The sequence below is a fragment of the Papio anubis genome, chromosome 18 (genome assembly GCF_008728515.1).
Source record: "Papio anubis isolate 15944 chromosome 18, Panubis1.0, whole genome shotgun sequence".
Taxonomy (NCBI): Eukaryota; Metazoa; Chordata; class Mammalia; order Primates; family Cercopithecidae; genus Papio; species Papio anubis.
In genome coordinates, this window is record NC_044993.1 from 35,864,957 (window position 1) to 35,888,419 (window position 23,463).

Below are 23,463 nucleotides of genomic sequence, written 5' to 3' on the forward strand. Positions count from 1 at the left end.
CATGCATAATTCACTTTGGAAATATGCACTTGCTTTAAAATATTACTAAAATATACATGTAACATATGCTAATTTCACTGCGTTGGCTTGTAAGCTGTAGCCACTAGGTTATATGTAAACTTTGCCAAGTGCACACACTGTACATAAAGGGATTATAAATGAAAGGAAATATCTCTGTCCCTAGCTCTCTGTCTCCAGCCTTGGCCAAACTGACAGCCCCAAATCCCAGCACCATCTAACATGCCCTTCCCGTGGAGAAGACAGCCTGTTCTCAGAGTCTTAATTACATCCCAGCTGACTGCCCAGTGTTGCCAAAATCAGGCAACAAACGCTGGCCCTTCACTCACAATATGGTCTGCTAAACAGACTCCTGGTCACACAGAAAGAAACTTTCACAACGTGGAGAAATAAAGGGACAAGCAGGAGATCAAGGGAGAGCACAAACAGTAACCTAGGGGATGGAAGAGAGAGAAACAATTCATCCCCGCAGTGCAAAAAAGGGGAAAAGAAAAAAGAAAAACCTTCTTTTCCCAGAATCCTTAGGCACCACTGCGCCGCAGAATTTTAACAAAGCTATCCTTATTATAATGAAATCAAAGACCGACTCATCCAGCCAAGAACTGCTGCTCCTCAAGATGGGAGGCTGATACTAAGACTCAGTAGATTAACGATTGTTAAGCAGGACTCACCCACTCCACACGGATCGGGCCATTATAATTACAGAAGAACAGCATGCAACATTCTACCATTGCAAATGGTATCATATGTTTTCTTGGCTGGCTTTCGGGGAAGGGTTTAGCTCATTTGACATGGCAGAAGGTCCTGGAGCCATGCGTTCATAGCTACCTGTCTCTCATATCTATCTGCATAAAATTAAGTTTCTTTCTTTTTGTGATTGCATCACTTGCATATGACTGCAAAGATGGTCACTGAACTTGGAGGCTATTCTTGCCTTGGTCCACCTCTAAACAGAATTAGCTATCAAAAAGAAAATTTACTTTAGGGAACTTTGGAAGGCAGTTGTTTTCCAGAGCAACTGAAACCAAGATCAAGAAAAGATCTTGAGAGTGTGCTAATAGAGAAAGACCTGCTCTATGAATTAAAATGTTGTAGACTGGGAAAGCAAACTGTGGTTTCAAATGTGGCCTACAAATCAGAAGTTATAAAGGCAGCTGCTTGGAATTATCCTTGTTGATTTTCATATTTGAGATTGTGATTGTGGAGATGCCATTTATTCAACACAATGGGAACATTGCTCCCTGGCATTCTGTCATAATTAAACTGCTTCTCATATGGGCAACTCCACATAGGATGTTCCAAGATTAACACCACTGTGGATTTACTTATTTTAATGATGGTAGAAGATTCTCCAGAACAGGGTAGGGGAAGACAGTTAGTTAAACAGTAAAAATAACAAATACATTATAAACACAATTTGCAAAGCACTTAAATATATATCCGCATTAAGTTTCAAAATTACAGCTGGGCATGGTGGCTCACATCTGTAATCCCAGCACTTTGGGAGGTCGAGGCGGGCAGATCATTTGAGGTCAGGAGTTCGAGATCAGCCTGGCCAACATGGTGAAATGCCATCTCTACTAAAAACACAAAAATTAGCTAGGCGTGGTGGCGCATGCCTGTAATCCCAGCTACTTGGGAGGCTGAGGCAGGAGAATCTCTTGAATCTGGGAGACAGAGATAGCAGTGAGCCGAGATTGTGCCACTGCACTTCAGCCTGGGCGACAAAGCAAGACTCTATCTCAAGAAAAAAAAAAAGTTTCAAGATTACTCTGTAAGGCTGGCATTATTATTCTGATTTTACACAAGATGAAACTGAAGGTCAAGGAAGTTAAATGGCTTTTCCAAGATAACAGGGGTTTTGACACCAAAACTTATACTTTTTCCACTGCCCTGTGTCGTTGCTCTAGAAAACAGAGAGAAAAGAGAGAATGAGGGTAACTAAATATTTCACAGGTACAGCATTAGATAAATCAAGAGAACACAAGAACCTTTAGTTATAGTAAGCCGATGGGTGAGGAGGCACTCAGGCAGGGAGCAAGGAAGTTGAGATGTTGAGAATGCAATTTCTGCTGACACCTCTCCTCCATCCCCAGTACAGTTGCCCTTGGGTGGGGAAGGGCGATGACTTTTAAACAGAAAAGCTACCTACCCAAACATGCCACAGAGTTAAATGACACTGCTACCCCTAGTGCCACTATTAATTCCCAAAAAGAATTTGATATCACTAATCCCTACTATATGGAGCTAACATGATGGGATGTTTTATAAAAAGGGGGTCATCCCAGCACTTTGGGAGGCCATGGTGGGCGGATCACGAGGTCAGGAGTTCAAGACCAACCTGGCCAATATGATGAAACCCCATCTCTACTAAAAATACAAAAAAACTAGCCGGGCGTGGTGGCGCATGCCTGTAGTCCCAGCTACTTGGGAGGCTGAGGCAGGAGAATCACTTGAACCCAGGAGGTGGAGGTTGCAGTGAGCCGAGATCACATCACTGTACTCCAGCCTGGGCAATGGAGTAACAAGGAAACTATTAAAATTGTTAGGGTAAATGACTCATAAACTGTTTTTGCTGGTTGTTGTATTTAGGTTTTCCTCTTATAAAATGCTTATTGGGGGAAAAAAAGCTTCATTATAATATAATCTGTGTTTACCACAATTTAGCTAGAAAATAATAATCTAATGCCTCATATGTAACCATAAAATGAAATCTTCATACTGTTTTATCCTTTGAGCTGATATAAGGCTATAAAGAACTCCATATATGCCTTAACAGTGTTGAGTAATAACCTATTCAATGATTCATTATTTTCTATGAAACTTAAATAATGAAGATTTGGAATACTCTTTCCATTATAGAAGCAGACTACATTCAAATTGCATCTTGAGAATTGATACCAAACATCCTTTGGGGATAAATTCACTGCAATTTGAAGTCTGGGAAGGCAACCAAGATATTTAATGGAAAGAACATGGACACATTTAATATGTGCTTAAACAAGAGATAAAACAAAAAAAAAAATTTAAACCCCAGCCAATGAAAATGGTTTCAAGTTCTGCTAAAAGAACATCTCTCACCAGCAATTTACATGAACAATGAATGAAAAAAGAATACAACATTAGTTGTGTTCTGGTTCCCTTAACCCTTCCTCATGGCCTCAGCTAGGGGTTGGTAAACTATGGCCTGACGGCCAAATCCTGCCACCTGTTTTAGTAAATAAAGTTTTACTGGAACACAGCCACACTTACTCATTTACATATTGTCCAGGGCTGTTTTTGAACTACAACAACAGAGGAGAACAGTTGTGACAGAAACTGTATGGCTCACAAAATCTGAGATATTTACTATCTGGCCTTTTAAAGAAAAAGTTTGCTGATGCCTGACCTGAACAAAGACCTATAATTCACACGGGAAGGACCATGTCAGCTCAACCCACTCTAAGTAATCCACACTTAGGAAAACAGGTTTAAAGTTTAAATTTTAAGAAATACATTGGTAGGCCAGGCACAGTGGCTCACGCCTGTAATCCCAGCACTTTGGGAGGCCAAGGCAGGAGGATGACCTGAGGTCAGGAGTTTGAGACCAGCCTGGTCAACATGGTGAAACCCTGTCTCTATTAAAAATATAAAAATTAGCCAGGCGTAGTGGCAGGTGCCTATAATCCCAAGTAGCTTACTTGGCAGGATGAGGCAGGGGAATCATTTGAACCTGGGAGGCAGAGGTTGCAGTGAGCTGAGATCGTGCTACTGCACTCCAGCCTGGGAGACAGAGCGAGACTCTGTCTCAATAAAACAAAAACAAAAACAAAAACAAAACAAAACATTGGTTTATATCCTGGTTGGGTTTAGTTTTGGCTTTAGTGACCAAAAGCCCAGCACTGGGTTGGCACCATTATCAAGAACAACTACAACGATTTTAAGCAGTCTGCGTATTTCCTGCTGGAAGTTCTGCTTTCTAAGATAACTGCAATTAATTTCAGAGACACAAAGTTCTGGCCGCTCAAAACTGGTGAAGGGGCTTTAGAAGCAACAGACTCCAGGTTCAACACCTACCTTCCAAAATTTCTTAACAAATGGTAAGTGGGAATCTTAAGCTTTCAGAGGCCCAGTTTCTTCACAGGTAAAGTGAGGGTATTCTACCTCAATGGAACTGAAACGTGACAATGAATGCAAGGTGCCTAAGGCGAGGTCTGATGCTCTCTAAACGTAAGCATATGAAAGAGGAAAGGAATTACTGTATTTCAAGATTTGCAGAAGAAACGTTCTGGAGCAGGAGCCCTTCTTTATGCACCACTCTCACCTTATCCAAATGTTTGCCATCTTTTTTTTTTTTTTTTTTTTTTTTTTTGAGATGTAGTCTCGCTCTGTTGCTCAGGCTGGAGTGCAGTGGCACAATCTCAGTTCACTGCAAGCTCTGCCTCCCAGGTTCAGGCCATTCTTCTGCCTCAGCCTCCCAAGTAGCTGGGACTACAGGCATCTGCCACCACGCCCGGCTAATTTTTTGTATTTTTAGTAGAGACGGGGTTTCACCATGTTAGCCAGATGGTCTTTATCTCCTGACCTTGTGATCCACCCACCTCAGCCTCCCAAAGTGCTGGGATTACAGGCGTGAGCCACCGGGCCCGGCCCTAATATTTGCCATCTTAAGACTTTTTTTACTTTAGTGAACTGTCTATATACACACAGATGTTTCCATTCTTAGTACGATGAAGAAGGGTCTTTATTTTCCTTTAACTTGGCCTCTTGACAGCCCCAAACTCAGTCATCTTCTCTGCTGCACTCACATTTCAAGAATCTTCCAAATTCTGACCTTTGTTTTATTTATTTATTTTTTGAGATGGAGTTTTGCTTTTATTGCCTAGGCTGGTGTGCAATGACGCGATCTCAGCTCACTGCAACCTCTGCTCCCAGGTTCAAGCAATCCTCCTGCCTCAGCCTTCTGAGTAGCTGGGATTACAGGTGTCCGCCACCATGCCCAGCTAATTTTTTGTATTTTTAGTACAGATGAGATTTCACCATGTTGGCCAGGCTGGTCTTGAACTCCTGACCTCAGGTGATCCACCCACTTCGGCCTCCCAAAATGCTGGGACTACAGGCGTGAGCCACCATGCCCGGCCCTGACCATTACTTTAAATCAGTTATCCTTCTGTACCTGTGGGGGATTCCTTCCAGGACCCTCTTCAGACACCAAAATCCATAGATGCTTAAGTTCCTTCCATAAAATGGCATAATATTTGCATATAACCTACACACATCCTCCTAGGTACTTTAAACCACCTTGAGATTACTCATAATTTGCAATGCAAAGTAAACGCTATGTTAATAGTTGTTATACTGTGTTGTTTAGGAAATGATGACAAGAAAAAATGTCTGTACATGTTCAGTACAGACACAACCATCCATTTCTTTTCCTGAATATTTTTGAACCCCAGTTGGTTGAATCCACAGATGTGAAAACCCACAGATATGGACAGCCAACTCTATACTGTTAAAATAACCAGCTTCCAAACAAGCTCTTATAGTATTAGTTCATTCTGGCACTGCTATAAAGAAATACCTGAAACTGGATAATTTATAAAGAAAAGAGGTTTAATTGGCTCAGTGTTCTGCAGGCTGTACAAGAAGCATGATGCTGGCATCCACTCAGCTTCTGGGGAGGCCTCAGGAAACTTACAATGGTGGAGGGCAAAGGGGAAGCAGGCAAGTCACATGGCCAGATCAGGAGCAAGGGTCAGGGCAGAGGTGGTACACACTTTTTAACGTCCAGATCTCACAAGAACTCACTCACTACACAGTACCAAGGGTGGATGGTGCTAAACCATTCATGAGAACTCTGTCCCCGTGATCCAGTCACCTCCCACCAGGCTCCTCCTCCAAACACTGGGGATTACAATTTGACACGAGATTTGGGCAGAGACACAGATCCAAACGATGTCAATCAGCTTGCATGCTGAGGTTTCCCCTATGTTCTCTGTGCTGTCCACACAAAACAGGTCAATCTAAGCTCCAACAATAACACAAAATATACAGAAAAAGAAGTCCAGGTAAGATTTGGAGAGAAGAGCTTACCACTCCTGCTTGATAGATACAGAGACAGAAACATGGAGAATTAGTTCTGGGTCTGAAATGCACACATGCAGCTATTATATGGCAACTTTTACTTGTGTTATTATGATATCATTAGGATCCTCAAATACCAAAGACAAGAATGAATGTGCATCTGAAGGACCGCTGGGAGCAAGTTAATGTTTGCCTGTGAATATACTGTTTTAAAATACCTAAAACTTGTATATTTGGCAATTTCAGAAAATAGAACAAAGATTAGTCTTAGTTTAGTTTTGATGAAAATGCCAGTTTTTCCTACTGGATTTGAGGGTGGGAAAATAAATCTTCTATACTTGACACTCTATACATAATCTACCCGTCTCATATATAAACGAAAGACTAATGCTTCTTTCATTTTCTCAGTGGGGAAAGAACATATACATTTCTCATGCTGAACTTTGCTGCAAACTACAGTAATTCAATTTTAGCAGATTCGAGTCGTTACAAGAGCTTCTTTAAACGAAGCTTATGAATATCAGAAATAATGCAGACCAATATACATTCAGTATATTTGGGGCCTCACAAACTATGTGGACTTCAACTTGCAATATAAATCCTCCAAGATAGACACTCTAATACTAGCCATTATCATTCAAATTACAGATGTCTGTCTATGTCAAGAGAGAAAGCACTTATGCAGGATGCATCATTATCTGTGGACTGTCCCTAAATTTGGGGGTAGAATGATGAAACATAATAACAAAGCCCCATGTCTCTCTTCTAGTACTTTGAGGTTCAAGCCTCTCACATTTGCCTCTAATCAAAATATGGAGTACAGCCTGACTACTGTTTCCTAGTAAGGACTTGACAAAGTCTTGGGATTCTAGAGATGTATGTCCCTGTAATTGACAGAGCCCTGCTATGTCTGTCAGGTGTGGTCTTCAGGTAGAAATTAAAGTAACATTATGATTGGGGTCAGTGTCTTCCCAAAGCATTAACATGAAAGCAAGTATAGTACTTCTACCACTAATCAGACCTGAATTCTTATTCTGGGTCCTGTCTGGAGCCTTCACCACGAGCTCTGACCACAAGCTAAGCATACAAATGAATGCTGTAAAAGAAATGATCTTCTATGCAATCTACTACAGGAACACGGGCCTCAGAGATTTCACTAAACTCTGAATGTGGTTTATATTGAAAAGTCTAAAATAATCTCCCTAATTCTGGAAGGAGATCTGGTAAAAGAAGTTAACAGAAATTAGGAGATAGTGAACATGAATGGGCAGGGCAGTGAGGACCAGTGATTCGGATGCTTTGGGAGGCGCTGTACCTTGCGTGTACCTGTTCTGATAGGTCCTCATTGAAGTGCTACTACCTGAGGTGTTCAAGGACTCCCAGTTAGAGCTGTGGATTCCAAAGGTGCCCAGTGGGAAGCCTTATTTCACACTGCCCATTTACCTAAGTGTATACTGTGCCAGAGACTTCCTGATACCAAGAATCTGTCACTGAATCAACCAGACTAGTGCAAATCACTGTCAATGTTGGTCATCATAACTGAATTCCCAGGGTAGATCCCAACATATGCTGACTGAATTAGAAGCGAAAGTGTATTTTAAAACAGATTTCAGGTAAAGCTGATAAATGCCTGGCCAGACCTGAAATTGAAATGTCTCTGATAATAATGAAACACAAGCCAGTGCATCTGGCTAGCGACATCTGTCTTCCCAGGCTTCAACAGAAGTTGGGATCTACCTTGGAAGAATGCACAATAGAACTCTCGCGAATTAGCTCAAAGAATTTAATACTTGTTGCAATTTTCTCCAATTTAGTATATGAAATAATAACATAGACAGCAATTACCATAAAGAAAAACTTCAGGTGCAACAGCATTAGTTCAACAGCTAGGATCAAGTGTCAGCCCAGAATAACAAATTTCATTCATTTTATCTCCAGCACTGGAGACATGCTGCTACTAGCTTTAATAGTCAGGAATGTCTGCTGGCTAAATGACTCTGCAGAGCTAGTCAAGTGAGGGCAGCCTGCGACAGTTTAATTGGTCTGCTCGCTATAACTCTATCTGGGGGCTGTAAGCAGTGGACTATAAACAAGCACAAAGCTGCACTCGATGCAGAGCAGAACAGCCTGCAGGAGAGAGAAAAAAAAAGGAGAGCCTCTGATGGCAGGATCTCTCATTTACACTGGCGTCAGGTTGGCTACAGGTGAACTGGAGCAATGTAGGCACTGCAGCAGAAGAAAGGTGGGGTGAAGAGAGCAATCGTTTATCTTGTATTGATTTCTGGACACCGTCCTAGATCCAGTCCAAGATAGAATGACAGTTTTCAGTTTTGTGCTTGCAAGAGACAAAAATGACGAGCACCAGCCCTCCTGTTTCTGATCATGTTTCCTTTAGAAACCATGCCACCCATAGATTTTTTTTTTTTTTTTTTTTTTCGGACAGGGAAATCCAAACAAGTTTATCACTGAAAAAGAGGGTTAGGGGCTGGTTAATCAGCCATTTGTCTTTGCTCTGGATCTGGGAGTCAAGGGGTCAAAACCAAGCACAATTGGGCCCTTTGGTTTTATCTCAGGTAACCCCCCCCAATCTCTGGTAATTGAACCCATTCCTTGTGGTCAGGGTTCCTGTCACTCATATTCAATGTCTGTCATTACTGAGAAATGCTTCATGTCATATTACCCTGACAGAACCACTACAGCAAAGCTAGCAAGACTCCCCCAGCACCAGAGGTAAGACAATGGGAGCCTCTTTCAGACCAGTGATGTTTAACATTTTATGTGCTGACACTGTGTCTGTAAGCACAATATAATGAAAGTCTAGTAAATGGGAGATAAAAATTCATACTTTCCCTCCTTCAGGGGCTGCCAAGCACTATCAGAAATAAAACAAGTTGGCAGCTCCAACGATACCATTGCACCAGTGCCACGCACAGCAGGCATTTTCTAAGTGTAGTGTGCGGATTTATACACGGATACACTCACAGCCGGGCACACACGTTCCCACTGGTTTTTTGATGTGGCTGTGTACAAAACACCCTCTTCCTGGCAGGGCGTGATTCACTGTCACAGGCTTCATAACCTTAGACATCCAGCTCTTCTCTGAACATATTTTGAGACTCTCAAACTATGTCAGGGAGAGAAGAGACGACCCCATTGCATCTTTAAAAAAGTATGACTGTCATTCTGTTTGGAAGTCTCAAAAAATGAGTTTTGAGGCTGAGTGTGTCCCTGAAAGGTTCAAAAATCCCCAAGTCCAGTCTTGAATACTGCTGACTCCCCATTTTCAAGGCTGTTCAACCAACCTGCTTTCCCATCCTTATGGTTCGTCATTTCTTGCCAAGAAGTTTACACACAAGTCTCCATGTTATTCACTCTCTATCACACTTTGCATCTGCACGCCCCTGGGCCTTTGCACATATCCATTCCATTTGGGAAGCCTTTTTATGGCATCTTCCTCCTTCAGGGCCCAGCTTGTACCCTACCTGCTCTATGGATGGGTGTTTGAGACCCCTCTTTTCACTATCTTCTTCATGGTTAAAAGCTAAGGCTCCAGAATTAGCCTGGGATAGTTTGAATCCTTGGCCTGTCATTTAGGCAAGTTTGTAAACTCTCTGTGCCTCAGTTTCCTCAGCTGTAAAGTGCAGTTAACACCTCATATGGTGGTTGTGTGGATTAAATGAGATAGCCCACAGTAACAGTTATAATGGTTACATGGTTACAAAAGTGTCCAGTACACTCAATAAGTGACAGTTATAATGACAATAATAATGATAATAATAAATAATATTATTATTAGCTACTACTGACATTCTCAAAGCACTCTGCTTACATCAGTAACAGGGTATTTCACTTTTTCTTGTTTTATAGTGACTGGTTTCCATTGTGCTCTTCTCACTTGGCAGAGAGCTGTGGGCCTCCACATCACCTGAGAATTTGTTAGGAATGCAAATATTCAAGCCCCACTCAGGAAGGGCCTGCAGTCTGGGTTTCACAAGCCCACAGGTGATTATGATGCTAAAATTACCGAACCACTGGCCTAGAGCATGGGCTCTGGAACCAAACTTCCTGCTTGGGAATCCCAGTTCCCCTGCCTCCCAGCCTTGTGCCCCTGGGAATGTTACGTGATGTCTTTTGGCTCCAGGTACCCTTCTCTTAAAATTAGAGATAATAAACATACCTACCATAGTAAGGGTTAATTCACATAAAACACTTAAAAAGTACTTGGCACAGAGAGGCACTTAATGTGTACTAGTTAGTATTATTACTATTTAGGATTAAACACACTCATAATACATGCAAAGGATTTGGATGCTTTCGTAGGGGTTCAATGAGATTTTTAATTTTTAGTGGAATTCTTCTGAGTTTAAGCTTTCCAAGGGCAGAGATCCTGTCTTATTCACCCCCGTCAGCTGCTGGAGCTTAACCCAGGCTTTGCTTTAAGCAGGCACTCTGAGAAAGGTTGGCTGCCTGGAGTTCCGTGGTGAATCCACCGGCCTAGAAGTCAGGCTGGGTATTTATTTGGGGTTGTGCTCTGTTGGCTGCAAGGCAGAGAAACAAGACAATTCACTTTGGCTTCGCCAGCTTTCCCGAGGCCACCAGCCTGTGGCCAATTGCGTTTTGCACAGATCTCTCCTTCCCAGTTCCCAGGCTGCTTCCACTCAAGTTCACACCCCTAAGCCTGGTAACTTTGGATTTCAAAATCATTTTGACTTGATATTTTACAGGGAACATGGCAGGCTTAGTGAGCTTAATCTCGCTCTCTCTTTTTTATACACCAGGGGTGGGACACCTTTTAACCTATCTGACAAAGCTTTAAACAGACTGCAGCCTGAAGCAGAATGTAAAAGCCAGCCGCCAGCTTCCCAGGCTGCCCGATGAAGTGTTCCCAAGCATTCCACACTGGGGGAGGCAACCCACGAAGAGGCACAATCACTCAGCACTCCTCTGGCATAAGAAACTATATTCACAAGTTCATTTCCCTCTACATCCCTTTCTGGGGAAAATCGAAATTGGTTGAGGAAAAGAAACAGCTATCTAGCCAGTGGTTAACCTTCTCTAAGTGGGCCAATTCTCTGATCTCTTAAAATGGCCAGGCATCTCCTATACCAAGAGTATTCAAAAGCTGATTTTGCAGTCAAGGAATGGATTGACCTACTTGGGAAAAGTTGCTATTTTAGACAAGTGCCAGGACCATAATACATAGTAAATGTGAGCTGTTATTTTATTAGATGAAACCACACTACTATGTTCACTATAAATAATATAATTCATATAGCTAGTCAATATCAAAACTATAAATATTCAGTCCATGAGGGTCAGCTATTTATACAACAGAAGATACGATTCCCCCAAATACATATTCATAAGTTTGCCACATTAGCGGTTAGTAGGAGGTGGTCTCTAAATGCCTAAAGAGGCATTGTTACTGATAGCAAAAAGAAGGTACTTTAAAAAAAAATACATTCAACTCTAATGAATAAATAAATTCCATGTCTTGATGATCATTTCTACCATCATTCCTCCTAATACCAGGTTACTGATAATTTGAGATTTTCTCCTACTGCCAGTAGTGGAAATTTAGGAAAGAAGAGAATTGAATAAGCTATCTTTTGATTCATAAGAGCAACGTCAAGTAAATGCAGGTAACAGAGAAACTGAAATTAGACTGGTATGAAAATAACTCATGTTTCTCTCCAAAGGCACTATCACTATCACACAGGGCATAATAATACATCAAATACAATGCCAGCAGTAGGGTCACAGACCCTATTATACTACTACTGGACAAACCTTGGATAGGGTCTTAGATATAGACTAGATGCCCACACGGTCCAATGGTAATCATTTTCTAGTGTTCTACAATGAACCATGAAGAAATTCAGAGAAGACAGTTTCAGATCTCAAAGCAACACACTCTGAAGAATAAAAAAGAATTATATTCACCAAGCCAAGTGGAGGAAGTATGTTGCAAAGAGAGTTCTAATGCTGAAATATTACATTGCCAAATGTCCCTGTCAAATCGTGGTTTAATTACCTTGGCCCCCATGCCTCTTATAATCACCTGTCATTAGCAACAATGCTTGCATCTGTTTACACGTCTGTCAGAAATGCCAGCCCCAGAGAAGCCAGGGGATAAGAAAATTTCATTGGGATATAACCTCAATTGAAAAAAGGCCATCTTAAAGTTGACCTATCTATGCCCAGGCCATCCCTTAAAAAGATAATCTAAGGAAAGGATCCCTGAAGCAAACATCTACATATTATAGAAATACATTTTAAATAGGGTTGTCTTAGTTCTAAAACCAAAGGGGGACCAGGTGCAGTGGCTCACATCTGTAATCCCAGCACCTTGGGAGGCCAAGGCAGGCGGATCACCTGAGGTCAGGAGCTCGAGACCAGCCTGACCAACATGGAGAAACCCCATCTCTACTAAAAATACAAAAAATTAGCCTGGCGTGGTAGCACATGCCTGTAATCCTAGCTACTTGGGAGGCTGAGGCAGGCGAATCGCTTGAACCCAGGAGGCGGAGGTTGCAGCGAGCCAAGATTGTGCCATTGCACTCCAGTCTGTGCAACAAGAATGAAACTCCATCTAAAAAAACGAAAAAAACAAAACAACAAAGAGGAAAATTTGGGTGTTCCATGACTGTATTATGCCTCCTTTTATAGCATTTCTGCTTGTCTCTGGGAAATACACTGGTGAGATGTGTTCTACACTGCAATGGTCTTCATGGTCTTTTCACCTTGATGGTCTCCTGAACCTTACAAGGTAAGGAAGAAGTACCTACTTCTTCCACTAATTTTCCTCTTCTCCTCCAGAGACTAGATCTGCTTTCTTCATCACTTAGTAGCTGCCACTACCTGCTCAATTTGAGAGAATTTTCTCCAAAGACAAGCTTCATAATAGACCATCCACTCCCCAGAGTGCTCTTTCCTCCCCACAGCCCTAAAAACAAGCACACAGATCCTCTTGGTTCTGACATTTAGCATATCAACTGCAAAAAGGAGAAAGAGACAGGGAGAGAAATATCACAGGGATGCTCAAAGCCCGTCATGTTTTTAGTTAGTGGTCAGTGATTTTTAGGTTCTCAGATGTTAAATGGTTTGAGTTGAAGTTTTGTCAATAGCTATCTTTAACTTTCTCTGAATTCAGTTTCATCATCTATAACATGGGGATGAAACCACTCACCTTTGTATGATTACTACAAGGAAAAAAATTAAAAGATACACACAAACCATCAACACATAGGAAGTACAAAATAGATTTTTTTTCCCATTTTTATTAAAAATTTTTTTTTGTAGAGATGGGATCTGGCTATGTTGCCCAGGCCAGTCTGAAACTCCTGGATTCAAGCAATCCTCCCACCTTAGCCTTCCAAAGCCCCGGGATTAGAGGCATGAGCCACCACGCCCAGCCTCAATAGTTTTGAGCTCCAATTTTGATGCCCTCTTTCTTTCCATAAAGACTTTCTCAACTCACACTGATTACTTATTTCAAAGAGCTCATGATTTACTTATGGTCAATGTTACTTAATTTGACATTTATCTCAAAATCAATTAAGTCTCTTTCCCAACAACTAAACCATAACCTTGATTAGAGGAACCGTGTTTTCCACAGCACCTAACACAGCACCGGCTACAGAGTGGAAACTTTCTGTATACTTTGTAAATAGAATTTGGATTTATGTTTCATCTGTCAGCAAACTCCATGATGAAGTCTTTACTCCAACCCTAAAATGTGACCCCTCCTTCCTCTCTCATCCCATCCCTCTGTCATATTGACTGCTTCCTTCTCTTCCCCCTCATCTCAGCTCAAATGAGGCTTCCCTAAAAAGCTCCATTGCCTACCTGTTGCCTTTTCTCCATAGTACATGTCGTTATCTGACACCCTCTTTTTTACCTGCTTGCTTATTTTTAGTCAGCCTCCTGCCACTAGACTGTAAGCTCTACCAGCACAAGAAACAGGCTGTGGTTTTTTGTTCACTCTTCTTTACCCAGTTCCAGGGACACTGTTAGGTGTTCAATAAATAATTGTGGAATAAATGAATGGCTCTTGGTTTTTTTGTTAACCATCCCTCTTCAAGTAACTGGATACTCAGACACAAATTAAGGACCCATATGGTCAATGCTAGACTCCAATGGCACTAATGCTTAAAGAATGCTTCATGGGATAAAACACTCTAGAACTGGTCAAGGACTGATGGAAACACGAGAAACTTTCTTATTAGTCCAATTAGAGACAGTGGTAACTTGGGTGAAATTAGGTTTCTGCTCTAAAAATAGAGGCCCACCAAAGAGTTGGGAATGAATCAGGTCTTCACAAAGCAGCTCTTCTTTTGCCAGTCCCATCTCTGCTACTCTAAATCATGCCACTCACTCTTGCTTCTGCTTGGCCACATTTTCTCAGATCCATTCAGGCTCCTTAAACATTAGCGTCCATTTTCTCCTTTGGCCCACTAACGATGTGAGCCTTCTTAACCAATGCCCCTGCTGCACCACTTACGGCTCAACAGCCCATGGGCTCTATTGTGAAGGCTAAAGAGAGGCCAAGGTGAAAACCCTGCCACAGCTGAAACCCTCGTCTCTTTACTCTGCCTTCTAAAATTTTGGAGATTTCACCCTTCCCTCTACCCTGTAGCTACATCAGCACCCTTTCTGAATGCACCCCCTGTGCCCCCAGAGTTCTGCACCTACGTTTTACATCAGCCACTTCCCTTCGACCTTCTTTTCTCTTTGACCTTACCCTTCATTGACTGGTATATGTTTTTTTAATGACAGTGATATCATGAACCCAAGTTTCAGGACTAGTCAAGGTACGCCATCTGCCTTAAATGACAAGGTAACATTGTCAGTTTTATTGTAGATAAAGATTCAAAACCTATGTACCCTCTGACGGAGGTTTAGGGAAAAAAAATTACGCCTCCTTTTAAATGAAAGGCCCATCCACAGGTAGCCATGTTAAAAGAAGGTTATTTATTTCTTTGTTCCACAGAGAAATCAAACAACAGTGAATTTGATTTCAACAACTCTTACTGACCCCTCATTCTTGAGATGTGGTTAAATAGATCCGCCTTTCCCCTTTTCCCGTTGTCTTTTTTATATTTCAAAATGGGTAGGTGAGGAAACTGAGAACCTTGCTCATATCTATCAACAACCTATGAACATCTACTCCTTGCCAAGCATTAGGGCCAACTACTGGGCACTGCACTTTCTGCAGGACCCGTGCCTTCATCGTCAAGTGTGAAGCTATGAGTGAAGGGAGAAAATGCCGTTGTTTTACAGACATGCATTGGGAGTAGCTTCTGAAGGGTATTTTACTAGTTCAATGCAGTAAGAAGAATTCAGCCACAGCTGGCACCACCACACATTGTTTCACAAAAATGCACTGTGGAGAATGGACACTGTATCTATAATTTTAAAAGATTTGCTCATTTAAATGAACCGGCAGCATTTTCTGCCACATAATGGAGAAATTCACAGGATGCTGGGCCCCTCATGGCTTCTGTGGCTATAAAAGCCCCTTTATGCTGGATTTTTTTATATTTGGTAAATTAATAGTTTACTGTTCCAAGATTCCTACGTGTTTATATTATTGCTTTTCTAACATAAAAGTTTGCAGTTGTTATGGAAACATATGGTAACATTTGCTGCTAAATTTTAAATGCATTTTCTACCCCTGTTACACACCTGAAATGAAGCCAAAAGCTCTTTTTGCTTTACATTAGAGTGAAATTCAAACTGGTCTGGGTGACTATAAATGGTTACTGTTTGTCTTGGCTCCTACCTGTATCAGATTTAGACTGAGGAATCTTAGGGAAGAAATTACACGGGATAAAATGGATATTTCTAAATTACAAGGCCTGCAATTCCAGTGGCTCCAAATATCAGCTTTCTGTTTCATCTCAGCCTGCCAGAAAGAAAATGGTGGGGCCAGACAATAAAAGATAGACAACGTTTACTTTCCAGAGCCAAATGCTTCTTGTTTTGATTATACTGGAGAAGGAGGTTGCAGAGCCTGATCAGTTAAGTCTTGTTAGCAAATTAAATGGTTGTAGATTACCATGGTGTAAGACATGAGTTTTAGCCCCTGGCTTCAAGTTGAAATGACAATAGTATAAATTCTTTCAACCCATTTTGTTCTGCAGTTTTCCTCTTTGAGCCCATCGCAATTCTCAAGTAATTGTTCAGGATGACTCTGGGCCCGTGGGGAGGGTGACTTGGAAACGTTCACCGGATGGGTTTTCTAAGTTCCCCAATTACCCATTTCTCCATACCTTAAAACCTCACCCAAGTCAAGTTTCCTTGTGCAATGTAACCAGTCATAAATACCACTCAAAAAAGCAGGCACTTTGGCTCAGAAAAATATCAAATGAGAAAGACAGTATGAGAATTCTCGCTTGCTTGAGCATTTTTCTGGAACTTTAAATCAAGGTTAATCGAGAGTCACAGAAGAACTTCAAACGTGTGCATTAGGTCTCGCTCTGGGACCTGGCAGATCCAATTCCCACATACATCTCAGTCTTGTGGGCTGTATTCCTCCACCCATTTCAGCACATTTGTTAACAGTCAAGATTAATTTTCATAGGTTAACTCTGTCTCTTCTTTCTCGGAATATAAACATGCTATTTGCTAGAGAATTTCTCTTTCAGTCTCCCACAAGATTAGATATTGCTTGCATACATTTAAAGTGAATGGGGAAAAGAATTATGATACTTTTCTAAGTACGAAAAGAAAGGAAGTTGCCAAAGATTTTTTTTTTTCCTCCACTGACCCTTGTCATCTGCTCTAGTAAATGTCCAGGATGCTACATAAGGAAGCCAAGAGCCCAGCAGGGTCCAGTCGGCTGCACAGGTTAGAGCCCTTCAGAAAACATGGATAATCATGGCATTATCATATTCTATGTTACATGTTTCCATGTTGCTTCTCCACCTTTCTTCTTTAGAGAACAGACAGAGAATAATATTTCTTAATCTATTGCAATACAGAAAAAGGCAGTGGATTAAGAAGAGGATATCAGAAGCTGACTGCCTGGGCTCAAATGCTGGCTTGACCAATGACAACCTGTGCTATCCTGAGTAAAAACTCCCTAACCTCTCTGGGTCTTAGCCACCTTAACTATAAAACGAAAGAAAACAAAACAAAACTACTTCACTGGGTTGGTGTGAGGAATACGGGCAAAACATTTAGAACAGTGCCTGGCATACAGTAAAGACTCAGAGGAGGTTAGCTGCCATTATGATGATGATGATGATCATGATCATCTCCTTCATAATCAATAGGATAATTATGATTGAAACATATGTTTCTGGACCCCTCCAATTTATAAGGCTAGCATTTTATAAACTTTGATGATGTGATCCACTGTCATGATTTTAGCCATATCCATGAACCACCCACATTACTGCATTTCTAGCATTTTTCTTTAAATCGACTTAAAAAAAAAAAAAAACAAAAACAAGATTGATTGGAGTCTTGTCCTCAATAACATTAGTTGAGAACCATGGATCCAATATTCTAATTATGCTTTTCTAACCTAACGTAAAATATATTCAGTTAGATAGGAGGAATCAGTTTTTGAGACATACTGCATAGCAGTGTAACGTAGTTAATAATAATAGAGTGCATTATTTCAAAATTGCTGAGAGTGAATTTCAAATGTCTCCCTATATACACAAAAAGCAAAACGTATACATTTTCAAATAAAGAGTATTCATCAGTGTCTCACAGAATCATCTTGTGTGCCATGCACAGCGCACTATACTTCAGGACTCTCTGAGCTAGGCCTCGGCACATTTCAATAGAGTCTCACTATGCACAAACTCAAAGACACTGTAGGTTAGACGGAAACCCACCACCAAAATTATCCACATGGATAATACATAGCCTTGTTAAGGGACTGAATATGGATGACCGTCACTAAGCTTACTTGGCTTAGCACACATTCAGGTCTGAATCCTGTCTCAGCACTAAAAAACGGAAAACAGTTCCGTTATTAGCCTAAGTTCCTAGTAATGTGAGCATTGTGTTGGCGGTAGCTTGGAGACGGGGTGAAGCCCTTGTGAAAGCAAAAAAAAATGATGCTCTATTCAAAGGTCTTATCCAATCTCTGCAGACTGGTTTAAATGTATTTTGACCCTGTGCTAACCTATTTTCATGTGATACATTTGGCATAAGAAAAGATTAATTACTTAAGAAAAACAAGCTAACAACTTTACAGCAAATATATTATCACTATATAGAACGGGACATAAAGGTTTCCACTAGCATCATTAGCTTCGTTATAATAAATGAGATGCTCTATGTGATGTATAATATGGTAAAGCAAACACAGCTGTTTGCTTCTGTAGGAAAGTGCCTAGGTGTACCACACCTGAGTCTGCTAACACTTAATAAGCCCTCAACAACAAAGCTGCTTCACTGAGAACTCTGGTGGCTGAAGCCATTATCCACGGATAATTAACTATGTCAGGACACTGAGGTCCTAACATGAGGTCCTCATAATTCCCCACTAAGGGAAAGACAGTAAAACATTATTATAATATATTACTAATATTTAGTAAGAAGACTGTTCTATTTGTGTGTTATTAATGCAAGCTGCAAGTTACCGTATCATTTGAATTACTATTAGTTCTTCTGGGCACTCTCTCACGTGAAGGGCAAAGCAGCCCTTTGCACTTAAGAACAGTAAAGAAATACTTCCACGAGGATTAAAATGTTTTAATGTATTTGCAATTTGTTCTGTTTATTTGTCCTCTGGCTGCATGGATGTATCTGTGACATTTATCACTGGAAAAAATATCACTAAAATGACCAATACTAAGGAAGTTCAAAGCTATACAATTGTAAAACATTTCTCGTACACTCATTTGATCTTTAGAAGAATCCATCATTTTGCTTTCTCCAAGTATCGTGGTCATTTTGAGACTCTCCCCTATAATACTAAGTATTTAAATTTCTCAGTAACAAGGCTTTTTGACGCTTGAAGACAAAAGCTCCAGTCCATTTATTAAGACGACTTCCTACTGTGTGGGGCTGTTTTTTTTACCTCATAATTAAAATAGCACCTGAACAGGACCATCTGTGAGCATGGATTAAGTTTTTTTTTTTTTTAATGTGAATATCTTTTTTTTTTCTGCCAAATGCCTCTAAACCTCATATATATTTTGTGTTACAAACACACACACACACACACACACACACAAATACATGTTTAAATAAACCTTTACTTCCACCTCCCCCTAATAAAGAAAATGAAAGTAGTTAGGGTAAACATTTTGCTCTTCACTGCAACCCTTCATGCATCAATAAATAAACGTACAGCTATGTAATTTGTTCAAAGAATGAATGAACTGTCAGTCTTTGCTTTCTGTTTCTGGATTCTGTTCGTTTATGGCAACCCAGAGACACAGTTTGCCACTTAATTTACCTCTTCCTTTTTCAAATACACACATTTTGGAAAAGACATTATTTATCCAAAAGGCTGCCAAGGCATTGGTTTAGGATGGATCTGGATATACACACTATTTCACAAGCTAGTCTCATTTAACCAAACTAAAGTCTCCTTGGGAGTTTTTTTTTGCACAAACTGCAAATCCATAAATGCAGAGATTATAAACATTGATACCGAAATTTCTTCCAGAGGATTTTCTGACCTTACGTTAACTTTGCCATAGCAATTCATGTTTCTTTGGAAATGTTGGCTTATTTTAATGAAATGGTTCCTTTGGTACAGTTGGGGCTGTGATGTCAACCCGGCTCCATTCTAATAACCCTTATGAAATATTTACAATGAAATTTAACTACACATGCGTAACAGCTGACTTCAGTGGCAGCCAAGGTTTAGGCTTATCTTTTTATCTTTCTTAAAGGAAAAAACGTTTTTATATTTTCCTCTTCTCCAGAAGCTCAAACCCTCTTGTATTTAACAACTTCCCAAATCACACCTCTATGTGACCATCAGTGTGGAGTGGTGAGACTAAAAGATGATTCTGGCCACATGACATCTTTGTTCAAGCTTCACTTCTACCGTGAAAGAACAGCTGGGTTCCCCCATGGAGGAGCTGGGAGCTAAAGCAGGAGCTCAAGGGTGTAACAGGAGAAATGGTGATTCACTAGCAATGAAGTTCCGACCCTTCCTTTCTGAGAATTAAACTCTTTATCAAATTCAAAACTGCCAACATTTTTGTGGACACCTTTTTATGGTGACAATGAGCACCATATCCACCTCATTCACTTTTGGAAACTCTCATATACTTTGTTTATAAAAGGAAAGATGAAATATTGCCAAGTTCAAGGCAACACACACACACACACACACACACGCACGCAAGAACCTACATGGAATAAGACAATGTTACAAGGTCATAAGGTTCACAGAGGCAATACCCAGATTGTGTCCTGGTCTCCCAGCCAGGGTCATTCCCTCTATTCTTGAGAAGTGTGAGAAGATGGAGAAGGTTTTTAATTCAAAGCAGTCAGGACTTTCATTCTATAGCAGAATCCTGCCCACAACGTCCAGCCACCATACATGTTTTGATTAGCCTGAATAACAGTTACAAATATTCGAATTCATGCTAACATTTAAAACACTGCGAGACTTCAGAAGCATACACATACAATATGAATGTTCCACTTCTCTTGACAATGTGGAAGACCTACTAACATAGATCCCACCTGCTCGCAAGGCTGGACAGCAGCTGCCTGGCTGCCCACTTGAGAGAGTGTGAATGCCCGCTGGCCCGGAGACCAGAAGACAATCTGGGTATTGCCTCTGTGACTTTGTAACATTGTTCTACTCTATGTAGGTTCTGGCATACACACACACACGTGTATGTGTGTGTGTGTGTGTGTGTGTTTTGCCTTGAACTTAACAGTGTCTCACCTCTCTGGCTTCATTAATACATACATGATTACCAGGCCCTACAGACATCTGAATCTGCAATCCCTGGTCTGAGTTCACTAGCATTCACTAGAAAACTCACAAGTATCCAACTCTCATGCCCCCATCATCAAGAGCTCAGGCAAATACTTCCTTCAGAAAGGCCGGTGCCTCTTTGGACATGAATTCCCTGTTTCATGTGTCCTTCAAATCCCTCCAAACCAAGTCTCTTATACAGCCACAGTGTAATGATCTTAGGCATCCTTGGTGCAAAAACTAGTAGCTGTGTGGATGCAATAAAGTGCTCAGAAACACACAAGGAGAAATCACCAGCTAAGGGAATGGCTCTCTTCCTTTACAACGGCGAGTTTTCAACCTGCCACCAAAACCAGCACTGTTTGTGTACGCTTCACTCAGACTCACACTTTGATTTATACATGCAGATGTACTTTCTTAGCACACCCTCTCTGACTTTCCTGCCACAGCCCGTTTCCAATGCTACTAGAAGATGCTGTGCTTAATACAGCTTCCCAATTCTCCAAGGCCCCCTCAAAGCTTTTAAAGCTAGCATAACATGCAGAATTTCAAATGAAGTACCAACAGCAGAAAGATCATTTACAGTAACTATACAAACAAGCTAAATGAAAGACTTGTGTTCAGTCATTAAAAATAATAATGCTAAAGCCCCGAGGGCTGAAATGTAAAGCTTAGACTTCGTGTGAGGAAATAGAAAAGGAGTGTGTTTATTATCCCAATAAGATAACCTGTTAATTTATTTAGTAGGCAATTTTCGAGTACATTCGTTCACAGTGAAATCTCACTTTATCAGATTATAGGAAAAATCACCACCACAAATAAAATGCTCATTCAAGCCAGGGGCTTTTGCAAGATAGAAATTACCATGTAGGAGACCAGCAAGGGGTGGCTGGGAGGTGCTGCCACGAATAGCTTCCGCCCCCTTATTCTCCTCCTCTCCTGAACCAAGCCCAGAGTTAGTTATAGAGTTATCCATCTCACACTTTGCAGATGATGCCTAACATCATGACAACAGAGAAGAGGAAAGGTCTCTGGACCTGCCTACCTACAAGAAGTTTCTGTAAAGTAATGAATACAGACAGCTTGGGGACCATCCACCTGCGCTGCCTGCCTCTTCCTGCCTGCAAAGTGAAACCACCAGGGATTGGCAGAAGGTACTTGTCTGACAGGGCCAGGACAGCCTTTCTCCTCAGTGACAGCCTGGGCCTACCCTCTTAAACTTGACCCACCGTAATTCCTTCACAGTGCAGCGGCAAGGCAGCTGACAGTAGCAGCTGCAGCTCCTAAGCGAGATGGATGGAATTTTCATAACTAGTTCCCCAAGTTACATTTTACCTTCAAGATAATTTATGAGCTGCTCTGGAGCCTTGAAGAGACAATATGCTTGCCATAAAATTAACTGTAACAGTCTTGTAGGTTATAATTAACACTGGGAGGGTAGCACCAACTGGATGAAACACATGGCGTAATTGATGGTGAAACTGGAAATGAAGCAAGCTAACAATATCATTACTGTGCAGGCTGCCTTAGCAAAACCTATGCTTTCTGAGGGTTCACTGCAGTTGCCTCCCAGGCCCGTATTCTGGTAGGAAAGAGGCCAGAGCTGGGCAGAGGGGTGGAGGTTTTGCTGGCAAGGCCATGGGGTACCTGGACAGATACAATGGTTGTCAACAGTCTGGAAAGAGCGCCATAGCAGAGCATCTGGCCGTATGCTTCCTGGAGTTCAGACCAGGCCCTACAGAAGCCTTCCTTGTACATATGACTTCATTTTCTCAGTAAACAGCAACTTTTTCAGTGACAAAAATATATGAGGATAAAAAGAAGACAATAAGAACTTTCCAAATGCCCTTCCAAGGATTACAACATTTATTTAGCATACATTCTGGAAGCAAACAACTTAATATGAGCATATCTTAATAAAAAAATGAAGAGGGTTAACTAAACCTAAAGGTTTATTAAACTAAAAAGTAACGTCCTGAGCACCCTATCCAAAGCTGACTATGGAGAGAAAGCTAATCAGAAGAGTCCTGTCAAACACTCCTTTCTCAGAAAGAAGCACTAACCTATTCCTTTCATGCATGGATACTGAACAGTCTAACCAATACCTGAGAAGTACTGAACATTCTAAACACGTTGGAACCATTCAAATAATTCTAATAAGCATTTTTAAGGTGATTAACCTATTTTTTGTTTTGTTTTCTGATTTGTTTGGTTTTGTTTTTTTGTCCTGGGACAATATACTGGCAAATTCTAATAAATGATGCAACAGTGTCCCCTACAGGCCAGCAGAGCTGTTCCTTCCCCTTCCCCCATCCTCCTCCACCATGACTTCCTCAACTGAAAGCCAGAGTTAAACTTTTATCTGTAACATTACAGAGTAAATTTGTAAAATACACTGGGGATACCCCTGAGATAGAATAAAATTACTACTCTTCATGTGCAGTAAATTGTTTCCTAGATATAAACAA

General features: G+C 41.0%; 1 protein-coding gene across 5 annotated transcripts in view; it reads right to left on the bottom strand.

Annotated features, from left to right (window-relative positions):
• The window catches only part of FTO (FTO alpha-ketoglutarate dependent dioxygenase), a 440,820-nt gene that overhangs the window by 173,000 nt on the left and 244,357 nt on the right, over nt 1-23,463 (bottom strand). The window contains exon 9 of one of the 5 annotated variants that reach the window (XM_021932356.2): nt 1,734-1,924. The exons of the other annotated variants lie outside the window; for them this stretch is intronic. Within the exon in view, the coding sequence (XP_021788048.1) occupies nt 1,819-1,924 (106 nt within the window). The 3' untranslated portion in view covers nt 1,734-1,818. Of the gene's footprint in view, nt 1-1,733; nt 1,925-23,463 lie in introns of those variants that run through there. 5 annotated transcript variants of the gene reach the window in all.